This window comes from Diorhabda carinulata, chromosome 12 (genome assembly GCF_026250575.1).
Source record: "Diorhabda carinulata isolate Delta chromosome 12, icDioCari1.1, whole genome shotgun sequence".
In the NCBI taxonomy this organism is placed as follows: Eukaryota; Metazoa; Arthropoda; class Insecta; order Coleoptera; family Chrysomelidae; genus Diorhabda; species Diorhabda carinulata.
In genome coordinates this window covers 7,187,114-7,200,987 of record NC_079471.1, presented here as the reverse complement: position 1 = coordinate 7,200,987, position 13,874 = coordinate 7,187,114, and the positions used below count along the sequence as shown (strand labels likewise).

Below are 13,874 nucleotides of genomic sequence, written 5' to 3'. Positions count from 1 at the left end.
CGTGGACGTGAGCATGAGAGTTTATAAATCCTACTTATCACGCACGGCGTCCCTTGTTATAGGACGCCACGCACAAGGCAGGTCTGGCACTCTCATAACTTCCACCTAATTTTCGAATAAAAAACGAATAATGATGCGTTACGGGTACATCTATTTTATATAATAATATTTGTAAAATCCATTTGAACATACCATGTCAAGGGACTAGTAGAATAGATGATATCGTTAGTAACTTCATAACATTACTTAAGTCTATTTATCGAAGAAAAATAGTGAACCAAAACAATGATCAGTGGATGATCATCACGTGAATATTAAGGGCTAAACGGATTATTGGACCAAATGAGAAGCACCATTACGTACTACAAAAGAAAAGCCGCGTGGGAGGGGCCAGTGCCGCATTTTTATCTGATTTTTATCTTCATTCAAAAACATAAACATATATAATAAGTCAAAAAAATAAGAAATTAATGAAATTTATATACCAAGGTCTTTGCTGACTAGTTAGAACAAATTTGGAATTTTTGTACTCTTCATTAAACTAAAATCCAAGCTTTCGGGAAGTATTCTTCGCATCATCAGGGAAACTACAATATGAGTGGAAAGTTGACAAAGGAAAAATTTTTTTCATATTTTAGTTTCCCTGATGATAGGAAGAACATTCCAAAATTTGTTGTTGTTATTGGGTTCGTGGCAATGAAACACCAAAGTGGACTAACTTTAATATATTTTCCGAGCTTTCAAATACTCATGTATTCATCGTCTGGGACTGAAATTATGGTCGAATACAATATAATAAATAAGTATAAATGTATAACAATAATAAAATTTCACTTACAATAATTAATTGAGATTTGTGGTGGCTTTAAGTTGTATAAATTCTTGAAAAAATTTCAAATTCATAGGAGTCAAAATTCAATATTCGAAGTGACGTTGATAGAAATATTGATTCTGGTTACTATAGGAAATTTATTCGTTTTAATTGGTTAGATTATGCATGACGTTGAATTTTTATAGGTTAGATAAGGATAAGTTGTAGTGTAATTTTATAGGTTTTTAGGTCGTTATAAGTGAAGTTGAAATTTATAGGTTAAGTGAGCTTAGTTGGTTGTTAATGGAGTTGAATTTTTACAGAATTTGTTTTTTGAAATCCTAAAAGGTATGCATAAATTATTTAAATCAGTTATATGTTGTTTCGAAAAATAGACGTTTTTTGTGGTTTTTCTCAGTTGTCAAAACTTTGACAGATTCATAATTCATATTATGTCCTTCATGATAGACATGAATCGCTAATGAACATATATCAGGATATAATCTGCTATTACTCTTGTGTGAAGTTATACGACTGATCAGTGACCTTTTCGATTGACTAATGTACTTTTTGTCACAATTTAAACGAGGTATTTGAAATACTATGTTAGGCAATTTATTGGTTGATGTTTAGGAGTAACTGATTTTATATATGGTAAAGGTGTATAAATACATGGAATAGAAATGTTAGAAATGACGTTTGAAAATGATGATTCAATGTTTATGTCAGTGTCAAATGTATTATACAAGGGGGGAGGATATAAGTTTTCATAAAAAAGTATTTTAATGTTTTTTTTATGAAAAATTGGATCAGAAATTTTGAGGACACTATTTTTCATCTGTTTGATTAAATTAATTTTAGTATTATGTGAGTGATATGAATGAATATCATTCAGCCTTATCTCGTCCACTGCTGGACATAGGCCTTCTCCAAATGCTTCCAGTTTTCTCTGCTCTGAGCGGTTGCTACCCAATTTGTCCGTATTCTTTTAATATCGTCAGTCCATCTCGTAGGGGATCTTCCTGGATTTCGTCTGTCTGTTCTCGGTTTCCAGTCTAGAATTCTTTTTGTCCATCGGTTATCTTGTATCCTTGCAGCATGTCCTGCCTACCGCCATTTTTGTCTCAGTATTTGTGATGCCGAGCATAGACCTTTCCATTTAACGCTGTGTAATTTGCAATTTAAAATAATTGGATTGGGTCTCCAAGTAGGTAATAAATCCCACACCCTAACCTAACCCTCACTGAATCTGGGGGAGGCAAACGCTCGCTGAAACCTTCTATAACACTACTAACACTAAATATTGCTACCTTCAACACCAGATCTCGACTGTCAGATGAAAGACTTACCGAACTAGAGACAGAACTGGAAAATATCAAATGGGACGTGATCGGTGTAAGTGAAGCCAGAAGAAAAGGTGAAAGCCTGGAAGTCGGGACATATTTTACCACATAGATTTCCTATACCAGACAATTAAAATTTCATTATCTTCGTTTCTTATAAATTTAGTATCAAGAAAAGTTAACGATTTTCCAGTAAAAAGCTTTTCTATACTAAATTGTGTATAGAGATCGAAACTATTGAAGTAAAATAATAAATTATCAATTTCATTATATGGAAGGGATATTCCTGCGTCCATTAATGACGGATATCGAGAAGACAGCCAAAATCGAATGTAATTCCGAGAAACATTAATCCTGTGGGCAACATCATTAAGGGAGATCGGTATGTGACTTACAGCCATGTAGAGGTATCTCTTGGGATATTACAGACTGCAATACAATCGACTTTGTATTTAACTCCCATAGAGCATATCAAACAACCGAGTTTGTTCCCACTGTCAAACAAAAGACGATCGGACAGCCATTTTCATCACCTAAAAAAGCTATTGGAAACCCATATTTCTACGATATCAGTTTATGAGTTTGCAGAAAAGTTTTGGGCGCGTGAAAAACTGTATAGATCTTAAGCGCGAATATTTCGAGAAGGAATAAAACAACTTCGATTGGAACTTATTCATTTCTGTTTCAAAATAGTGAGACACTAAGTTAATTGATTAAGGCCCAAAAAAATAGTTGCAAACTTCTGCATGTGGGTCCATACAAAACTTGATACATATTGTGGTAGACAAGAGTGATTAGACACTCTTTCACGATTTTATTGTATTTTCGCCAAATTTGGTTAAACTCACTGAGATTCGTGTCGTTAAATCACTACATTATTGTGAGGTACTAATGAAATGTGGAAACTGATCTTCCATGGGTTTAGAAATAGTGATTCTTCCAATGCAATATATCACTTCAAATCCCTTTCATATTAACTGAAATTGTGATAAAAATAATAAAAATCGCTAATTTCCTTACATACTTCACTCAATAAAAAAAAACAAATACGATAATTAACATTATAAAATTCTATTGATTGAAATTCATGGATATTTTATCTTTGCGGAATCGGATGTCGTAACAATCAAAACGGCTTTTTGCTGAGTTCATAAATTAGTTTGAATCACTTTGCGAATACCAGAGGCAAATGCCAAAAGGTTTTGATAATTCAAACAACGCAGAATAAGCAATAATTGAGTCATCCAATTTCGAAGCACGCTCTAATCGAATTGTTTATAAATCGATGGAAGTAGACACTCAAATGAAAGGGTAATCTGATATCCATATATAACGTATCTTTTAAACCGAAGGAAAACCTATCGAAATTGGTTTGATAAATAGAAATGGGAAGTTTTTATTACACAGTTATTTGAGTGCCTCTATTTCGAGTTAAAGGAGATTCACTTGGGTCCACTTGACATAACTAAGTTTTTTGATTATGGATTTTGTAATGTTTCTCGGGATTTAAATTTGTTCGAAGTACTAATGAGAAATGATTTAATTTATCCAAACATTTTGTTCAGTCATAGTTTGTCATCAAAGAATCATTAGATACTATACAGGGTAGGTTATTAAAAATATCCAGTTTCTGGTGAAGTCTCCGAAAGTCCGACGACATTTTTGCTTGTTTTAGTTTTGGGCAATAACAACAGATTCGGCTGCAAATTATTCCAATGGAAAATTATTTAAGTCACCACAATAACTTCAAGAAAGATATTGCACGTAAAGGGGAGGTCGAATAATGAATTATCATAATAAGAATGTTGAATGGTATTTCATAGATGCGTTCATGTACATTTTTTGTAGATTGTTTGGGGAGCCGTTTCAGCTTTCCATCCAGTCTGCACCCTTAAAGATATTTTGTACAAGACACTACCTCTCATTGTCCTGCCTCCAAAATACGTAGAGTCTTCTCGAAGGAGGCCATTCTTCTGGAGTTTTACCCTTTTAATTAAACGAGCAGCATATTCTGTTGTTTCAACTGCTTGCTCGCTGAGTCTGGTGTTGTCATCCTTTGCTATGCTTATTGTCTTGAGGTGATATTTGACGAAGTAATGACCTGTCAGAAGACCGACCATCAATTTAATGTCGTCTCTTGTCATCACCAGAAGTTTCTCAGACTTATATTTTTTTCATTATCTTAGACGTTATGTATTTCTTCAGTAAGAATTCATCTGACTCCTCAGCCATTCGTTTAGTTCTATGTGGCATCTGTGAAGCCACAGTTGGGATCTGGTCCAAAGTATGGAGTCATTTCTTCTATATTACCTGTTATAACCTGGTGTCGTGGTAATCCAATTGGGGCTACTTTGTTTCTGTTAGTCAGTGCTTTTCGAAATTTTTACACTCCTCGCTAGCTCTGACGTACTTCTATTGATTTTCAACGCCTTTAAATCTATCAGAGTGAATATTAATGTTTTCTAGAGAGGTTTCTAGCCAAACACTTCTAAGCACATTTGCTTATTGCTAGAAACTCTACCTGAAAGATAGTGAGTAAGTGAGTGACTGTCCTTGCTTCAGCTTCAAATCATATATATACCAAAGAGATGTCATATTTGAGCTTGCGGAAGATCTTTATTGAGCCAAGATTCGCGGTCATTCATTATCACTTCTAATAGCAGGTCTATGTCTATCTTGCTGCATTTGGTTCATGGTTTTTCACTGTGTTCTGGCTCAATTCTCGAAATCTCAGGGGCGATTCCAAAAATTCCAACTTAACCCTCACGCAATCACAAGAGAAATTTCTGTACGACAACATGTTAGTCAGTCGTTTATATTTTTTTTAAATAAAGAAAAGCTGCACCTATACAGAGTTAAACTTGTTCACGAACTCCCCGGAGTTGAACTGAACAGATGTTTATAATTTTTTGAATCCTTCCTGAGACATTGTGATGAAAATCCAAACAGTAAGTCGCTACTGGGCTCAGGAAAGTTCTGACTGGATTCAGACAAAACACATCCAAAGTCTTCAAAAAAATATTTGGATAAGAATCGTTAGAGGAATAGGTCCTTATTTTTTCGCAGGAATTCAACACCTGAGCTATGTTTGGAATTTATTCGTATAAATGTGCTTCCGGACCTAATTCCGCCATTTTCAATTCGGCAATTGAGATTACTTCTTTTTCCCAGAATTTGGCCACATTATGGGCTTAATTTTTGATAGTTTCTAGATAACCAGTAAGGATTGTAAAACCTGGATTAATGGAGTGGCCACATAGACCACCTGATCTCACCCCTTCGATTGTTTTCGCTACGTTAACCGAACAGACAATTTGGAAGAGAATAGAAAGAGGTAGACACGAAATGGCTCATATAACTCCGCAGATGATGGATTACTTTGTGAATAAATCAAGAGAGTCAGATAGTGAACGAGAAACTGTTTGAACAATTCATGTAAATAAAGGTTTATTATTAAGTTGAGGTCATTTCGGTTTTCTCTTATGTGATCACTACTTAAAATTGTTTTTTATAAAAAAAGAAAAATAAGCCTTATTGTAAAAGACTTTTTAAAGTTTTATTTTTTTTTTGTTTCTTGGCCTATCTCAAAAGACGCGAAATGAGATGAATTGTTTCACGTGTTTCCACATTTCTTCCAAAAATGAACAGTGTACGTTTTATGAATATTTATAATGATTGCACTGCAACCTTTTTTTAGTTATTGTAAACAGTTCGCCTGCTTTCAACAATCTGTATGGGGTGGTAATCTACAAACATCTTTGTATCCTGAGGAAATTCAAACGCTTTTTCATATTTTCCAATTACCAAAACAATTGAATAATTTATAAATTCATTTTCATCTGGAATAGACCCGCAAATAAACGCTATTCGAACTGTTCTAGTTTTTACACTACTGTTACGAACACCTCTCCACCCTGGAGCCAGTCCTGCTTGGATATGGTAGAATTCTAAAATTCGTCATCTTTGATGATCTCTGTTTTCATATAAGTTTTCATAGCAAGCGGTTTATTTACATAGTTTCGTTTAAATAATTTCTAAGAAGGTTTATTTATGTGTGTTGTTTATTGATTCTTCTAGAATTCTCATGAGTTTCGTTTGGATATATAAGCGGATTTGTTTAGAGCAGTTAAATGCAGTTTATAATAAATAGTCGTAGTAACCCGAACGAATCAGCAATGTAAGCGAAGAATTTGAATAAATTATTTAAGTTATTTAAGCGATAGTGAATTTATTATAAGTTAGTTAAGTGTGTGGTATAGTATTCAGAGACAGTGTCTATCAATTCACCCCATGAATATAAATCGTATGAATAAATAAGAAAAACATTACAGTACCATATATTTTGAAACTCTTAATCTACCATCAAAATGATGAAAAATTTGTATTTTTCAACAAATTGTTACCAAGTTCATATCACCTTAAAAGATACGTAAACAAGAATATTGTTGAGTAAATATTCATGTGAATGTTGTTTCAAACATAAATTCAAGTTATTGCAACTCAGATTAGATACTTACTAAATGTTCGAATTTTAGTGAATTAGTGAATTCATCATGTTTACTGTTGAGTAGTGATGCATACGATAGTTATTTCATTACTAAATACCCACGAATTTCAGTACTAAATACCCATGAATAAAACAAACATACACCTACTCGTATTTCAACTTTGATTAACTGAAATTGAGATTTTAAGCTGATTGGAGTTCAAATACTCAATGAATAGCTGAATTCCATCATTAAAATGACAGTAACTATTTCAATAATTGATATTAGAAATTAGTATTAGAAGAGAAAAACGTATTTCCTTATCATCATATAAATCATGAACTGCTGTTTTTTTTTAATAACGTCGCCGAATCAATCAATTAAAGCCATTCATTTTGATATAATATCTTGAATCATTTTTTTTCAGAAACGCCCCTCATGGACCAAAAATTGCGTTATCGAAAGTTGTATCGATGGTACTATAAGACGGGCGATGCCGGTTTAATCAACAAGGTCGAGGGGTTTGTATTACAAAATTTTACGCGAATCTAGAGCATATTGTGAATATAAAAAGAATGTCGGTTCGTTTAATCAGTATAGTCGCAAATCTACTTTTGTTATAAACATTTACATCAACTGAATAACTCAGTGTAAAATGGCGTTTAAGGTAATATTCATAATAAATTTCTTTCCACTTAACATTCATTCATTCATATCAATTTAGTCTATTTATTTATAGACAGTCTATAACATATAATATAAATATAAAAATACTAACAATGAGCGCATTGAAATTTATATATATATTCCTGTTACTTCACAAAAATGTTGCGTGGAGATAATAGAAGGAAAATATCAATTAATCTGTCCAAATACAATTTTTCATTATAGAAAAACAAATGGTGCTAAATTGAGCCTCTTCAAATATTATTTTGATATTGTTTACGAGCTGCTTATCGCTATCAACTTCGTCCTACCTTTGTGTGGCATGTCATTTTTATATTCTTTAATTTTTCATAATTTACATACTTTTTTCTATTCTATCCTTTCGAGAATTTCTCTCAATAATTTGTCTTTTGCAACCCAGTAGAACAGAATCAACATCATCGCATAATTTCATCAAAGAGATATAAATCTGCAATGTTTCACAAAATAACTAAGACAATATGGACTTTGAGTACTCTTCAAATGTAGAGCAATGTAGTTATCCCAACGTTGAATTCATAAATGGAAAAATTTCTTCCGAAATAGTTTCCATCTACTTTATCATGGCTTTTTCAATGCTAGAACTGATATTAGTCGCAAGTTGATGGTGAAGTTTTAGACTATTAGAGTCCAAGAACTTGCGACTTGTGTTTCAGCGTATTATTATAATTAAGAAGAAAGTTGTTGGATTATTTTTAGATTTTACAACTTTTTCATATAACCATAAACAAATTTTAACGTTTTTTAAGTTTGTTTGTCACTTTACTCGTCGTTGTTGAAGATGTTTCATGTTTCACGACAGATACTATGAATATGACCTTCGTGAAATTGTAGACTAACAAGCAACAACGCGTTGAAACTTGTCACTGTTTGTCTCAAAATATGATACAATAAGTTGTTATTAGTTAATTTAAGATCAAATAACTTGTCATTTCAAGTATGCTCATATTGTTTTCTTAGTTATTTTCCTTGCCCAGGATGATCCTTATTCTAAATAATTTGAGTCCAAAACTAAAACTCATTCAATTTAACTATTTTGTTGTAGTTGGTATCTTTGTGGCTTTTATTTATCATTATTCATCAAAACTATCAATTTATTCCCATTTAAAAGTATCTCAAATGAACCTATTGACTTTACTGCACTTATCTTTAGGTTGACCAAGTTTTATAAGGTAATATATTAAATCCATCGTAAACTTTTTCTTATGAATTTGTTTCCAAAAATTGCCATTCTATTTTTCTCTTTAACAATGTTTCTATTTTATTTTTAAAATTCTTCTATCCTTCCAAAAGTTATAATCATATTATTTTAACTACAAGCTTAAGAATCTTTATGTAGAGATATCCAAAAACTTGAAAATACATCCTTGCATCATCAAATAATAGTTAAAGAGTGAATAGAAACCAGATTATATATCAGAATATTGATAAATTTCATCATAAACTTTCATATTTTCTCTTTAAAACAAGCAGTTATATTTCTCTTTTAGTTCATTGCATTTGCTGCTTTCCTCGCCGTCGCCCGAGCTGGTATTCTACCGGCAGCACCTCTAGCATACGCAGCTGCGCCCGTCGGAATCGCAGCTCCAATCAGTTACCACGCTCCAATAGCTAAAGCTGTAGTAGCTCCGGTAGCCAAAGCCGTCGTTGCCGATGATTACGATCCTCATCCACAATACAATTTCGCTTATGATATTCAAGACGGTCTTACCGGCGACAGTAAAAACCAACACGAAGTAAGAGATGGTGATGTAGTTCAAGGAAGTTACTCTTTGACTGATGCTGATGGTTACAGACGTACTGTTGAATACACCGCCGATCCAATCCACGGTTTTAACGCAGTAGTTCACAGAGAACCACTCGTACAGAAAACAATTGTTACTAAAACTGTTGCTCCAGTAGCTTATAGTGCGCCTGTAGCTAAAATCGCTGCTCCTCTTACCTATGCCGCTCCCGTAACTAAGTATGCTGCTCCAGTTGCTCATTACTACCATTAAATATCTTTTTAGAAAAAATGACTGTGTACAGATAGGTATTTATTTTGAATAAATTAATATAGAAGGCAATTTGTATTGTTTTATTATTGATTAATACTGAAAGTTTGAATCTTTGGTAGTCATTTCCACTTACCAAATATTGACGAAAAAGTGGTGAAACATACCTGAAACAATACAATAAAATTTAGTTCACGGAAAAGGATGTGAGTAAATAATTAGAATGAGCTGTTAAGGTTCGCTCATAGAAGGTATTTTCATACAATAAGGGCTTTAAGTTTTGCCAAAAGTTCATTTTTCCATGTTCTGATGTAACTTGAGATAGATATGAGTTTTAAAATTGAATGTGGTAACATATTTTGGAAAAGTAAAAGAACTCACATTTGAGAAAATTGAGATGGGACAGATACTACCGGTCAGAGGTTTTGAACACTCTATAACAGTGCCTTAAATAGCCTAGCTATAGCTATGCTATGTACAGCCCTACTTTATTTAGTTTAGGGTGTTGATGCGAGAAACAAGCAGACAAGCTATTTAAGTGGACTATTCGCCTCTTACACCACCCAATGTGTCTCACTCACTGAAACTCAAACGCAAGTTCACTAGTGCAAATGTGTTGCCCAACCTGATGCTTAAGATTTAATTTTTGGGCCACTTTGAACGCGAACCTCAAATTCATGATGTTTATATTATTAATTTGATCAAAATATTAGAGGTTTGAAATTAAAACTAAATCATTAATTTTCATTATTGTTTTTATTCAAATGTACTTTAATTACGTAGAACATTTAAGACAGTTAATTTTTTTTAATTTGAGACAGTTAATTAAGACTAATTTCCGTTGACGTCTTTTTTTATATATAAGGCTGTTCTTAAGTAAAAACTATAGTATTTATCTGAACATAGAATGGTAATTGAACCCTATAACTAAGGCTCTGACCATCTTTAGCTACATAAGGAAAGCCGTTGCACAGATATTTGCTCTCAACATCCACCAATAATCGGCCAGTGCGGATCGGTTTCAGCGAGTGGGTGTTTCCGCATAAACTCGCTCCTCTTGATTCCGATAAACACTAAACACAAATACACTCGTGTTCTGCCAAAAACACGAGCACATGTTATGTCTTTTTTAACATATGTTTTTGATGCTGATGATACTGGCATGTAGGTACGTATATATTGGAATTGGGCACTAGGGGAGCAAACCGAAAAAATATTAGTCCTGCCTAGCCATTCTTGCGACCCCAGAGTCTACGCCCTGTGTCTGGGCACCGGTGGCACCGCCCTATTTGCACACTTCATAATCCATACAATAAATTTCAAAATAATACACTTTAATTTGTTCACTTTATAAGAGCGCATGCTTTATATTTTGTCGGTGAGTGCGAGTGGAACCATCGATTGAAACTCGACCATCTTCAAAATCTTCATAGGCTAAGAAAAAGTAAAGTATATTGCATTGACGCCGAATTGGAAATATCTCGAGGCACACAACGTGAAAAAATATCTCTCCACGAGGAAATTTGGCGATAGAGATTGTTGAGGGTGGCCTCAAAATACCACAACCGAAGAAGATAAACGTATTGTATAGATCAGTGAACATGATCGATACATCAAGGACCCAGAGATAGCAGCAGCTTAGATCAATGAGCCTTTGATAACTTATACATTCAAAAGAAAAGATAAGGTGAATATTTTGGAAGGGGACAGAGAAGTAACCTCTTCTAAGACGTCAAAATTGAGAGATCAAATTGGGTTATAAACCATGAAGATTGGACGCATGAAGAGTGTGGGAGAGTTTAGGGGTGTGATGAGTCAAAGTTTGAAGACAAACTCCAAGACCAAGACCAGCTAAAAGCTTGTAAGACCAAGAATAAGATCGAGTGGGCAAGACCAGGTTGTGTAAGACTTATGCAAGACCAAGACTGACCTACAAGGCTATTGTAGTTTTCCTTTTTTCATTTATTCCAAACAAATTCTTCAAAATGAAAATGAGTATTTTTACCTCAAAAGCAATTTGAATTTTGAATAACTGATTTAATAACTAATTTGAATAAGAATATGTTTGTTGAACAAATGTTTCCACTAACAATATTATCTGTGATATCACATACTAATAAAATAAGTGTACCTTGCTAAAACGAGGATCTTGTAAAATGAAATGTTGTCAGTTGATTTATGTCGGATAGTTAAGAGATTAAGAGTTAATTTTTCATATATATCAATTTTTCAAGTATATGTATTATAGTAAGACATAGTTTTTGACTAATAAAAAAATTTGGTAATCATCTCGATTAGGTTACACCCCTTCGATTTCGTTAAAATTTTAGTATGTTATAGAAAAAATTATGATGAAAAATTTGATGCATATATGTAGGGCGCAAAAATCATCCCTTCACATTATTTTTCAACTTTGGAGTTTCAAAAAAAGAAAACTAATTTATACATCATAGTTTAGCTTCGCATGTCTTTATTACCTAATGATGACATCATGTATCATAAAATTTGCAGAGAATTAAGTCTAGTTTGTTTACATACGACTTTCTTTAGTAAATCTATCAATATTTGTTTTTTTTATTCATGTTTGACCACGAGAAAGATAAAATTCTATGAATTTTTGTGTATTGCTGTTTATTGATTGATATTTTATCAATATACTTAGTTAAAATTAGTGGTTAGGTTGGGTGAGGTTAGGTTAGACATGTTGTATAAATTATTTTTCTTTTTCTGGAACTTCAAAGCTGGAAAACTATGTGAAGGGATGATTTCCGCGCCCTACATATGTATATATATATATATATATAAAAATTTTCGGCATAGTTTTCTCTATAACATACTAAAATTTTAACGAAATCGGAGGGGTGTAACCTAATCTAGATAATTACCAAAAATATCATAACTGTTGCGAGTTATATTTTCGATGTCCAAAAATATGTTTTATTAAACTCAGAATTACAATATGAAGTTGACAGAATTAATTTCACAAGCAAATCAACTACAATTCATTGCTAAGTGTTAACAACGATCCTATTTTTATGTTAAAATAAATGCTGTTACATGTTTACAATAGACTTTTAGAATAATCTAGATTTTTCTTCATTTAACTCCCCCATCCCTAAGAATGAAAAATAATGGAGGTATTTTTCAGATCTTGTTCCGTGGTTCCTCCTCTTTCTTCAATTTCATTTTCTTCTTTTACGTTGCGTTTTTTTGAACATGTACTTAGTTATGTCGATAACAGGGTTTTCTGGTATGTCAAAATTTTTTGAATAGGTATCAATAGATGGTAAATACAAGTATATTTTTTGTATAGTAGTGTATTTATTTTGGGACAATAATACGAAAAAAAAACGTCATTTTTTTTAAATGGATACACTTTAATAAAATAACTTGTAGGACATTTTTTCAACAAATGGTTAGTTTTAATAATAAATCCAAAACTAATTTTACCCTAGATTCCAATTATAAAATGCGATACCTGCAAGACTCTTGCAGCAAGACCAAGACCGGACTATGCAAGACCAGGACCAAGACCAGCTTAATCTTGATCTTGTATTTGCTCATCAATAATGATAACTCAAAAAACAAATAGTAACTATTCACATGATATTATTTGAGACAAAATTCTAAATTTCAATGAAAGATATTTTCTATTTTTTTTTACTTAATATTTCAGCGTAGATGCGATGTGTTCTTCAAAATATAAGTAACAAATTCGATCGTATGATTTTTTTGTATTCTGTATCACACAAACTATATGGTGGCCAAAAACTTTTGACTGGTATTATATATGGAAAGCTGCACCAAAAATTGGGATAAAAACGATGATGTAGTGGGCGCAGAGTGGGAAAAGAGAAAGAAAACCGAGTTCCAGACAAAGAGACAAATTTGGAAAGAAAGAAGCGGTAATGGCTGGTGGTATAAAAGCTGAAGGGGTAGGAATACGGTGACTGAGACCTTCCTGAAAAGGGCTCGAAAGAAAGGCAAACTTAAACATAAGGACGTCGTGATATTATATATAACGACAACTTTCACACCATATGTTCTATTTAGATGACAAATTATTTTGAAACATTTATTGTGTAATTATTAATAATAATTTAGATCAAAACAAAATCATTCATTACATTTCAAACAGAAATAGTTTCCTTTGTTAAGTTGCAGCATCTACATATCGATTGCATATCTATTTCTACTGTTGAAAAAAAAAATTACCATCAATCAAGGTACTCTTAAAACACCATTTACCATATCTCCATCAGCAATTCCGTTGTAATTGAATCCGAGCCGTAAAAGCGCTTCACTAGCATCCATAAAAACAATTAACAGAAGATGTTTTTAAAACGGCAATTAATCACATAGAAATACAATAATTCATCCGACCAACCAAGCGTCACAAGGTTACCAACCTTGGAAGTTCACAGTCTGTGAAAAATAGTCCGTGATATAATTGAATGATGTAAATAAAGGTAAACAAGGTGGACATGTAATTAGTCAGCGGCGCCGTCACTTCAAGAAATGTGCACACAAATAG

The 13,874-nt window shown here is 32.8% G+C and overlaps 2 protein-coding genes across 29 annotated transcripts in view; one reads left to right on the top strand and one right to left on the bottom strand.

Annotated features, from left to right (window-relative positions):
• The window catches only part of LOC130899969 (disks large 1 tumor suppressor protein), a 1,257,949-nt gene that overhangs the window by 630,692 nt on the left and 613,383 nt on the right, over nucleotides 1–13,874 (bottom strand). The gene's annotated exons all lie outside the window — the stretch shown is intronic.
• Nucleotides 5,398–9,412, top strand: LOC130900249 (larval cuticle protein A3A-like). The gene is made up of 3 exons (XM_057810754.1): nucleotides 5,398–5,560; nucleotides 7,128–7,162; nucleotides 8,837–9,412. The coding sequence occupies exons 1-3, from the start codon at nucleotides 5,398–5,400 to the stop codon at nucleotides 9,341–9,343; spliced, it is 705 nt and encodes a 234-aa protein (XP_057666737.1). The 3' UTR covers nucleotides 9,344–9,412.

Bases quoted from the DNA above. Each gene is read 5' to 3' on its own strand.
- LOC130900249 (XM_057810754.1), top strand. From the start codon at position 5,398: ATGGAGTGGCCACATAGACCACCTGATCTCACCCCTTCGATTGTTTTC. The intron at 5,561-7,127 runs GTGAACGAGAAA...TGGTACTATAAG, and splicing joins TAAATCAAGAGAGTCAGATA to ACGGGCGATGCCGGTTTAAT. The intron at 7,163-8,836 runs GTTTGTATTACA...TTTCTCTTTTAG, and splicing joins TTAATCAACAAGGTCGAGGG to TTCATTGCATTTGCTGCTTT.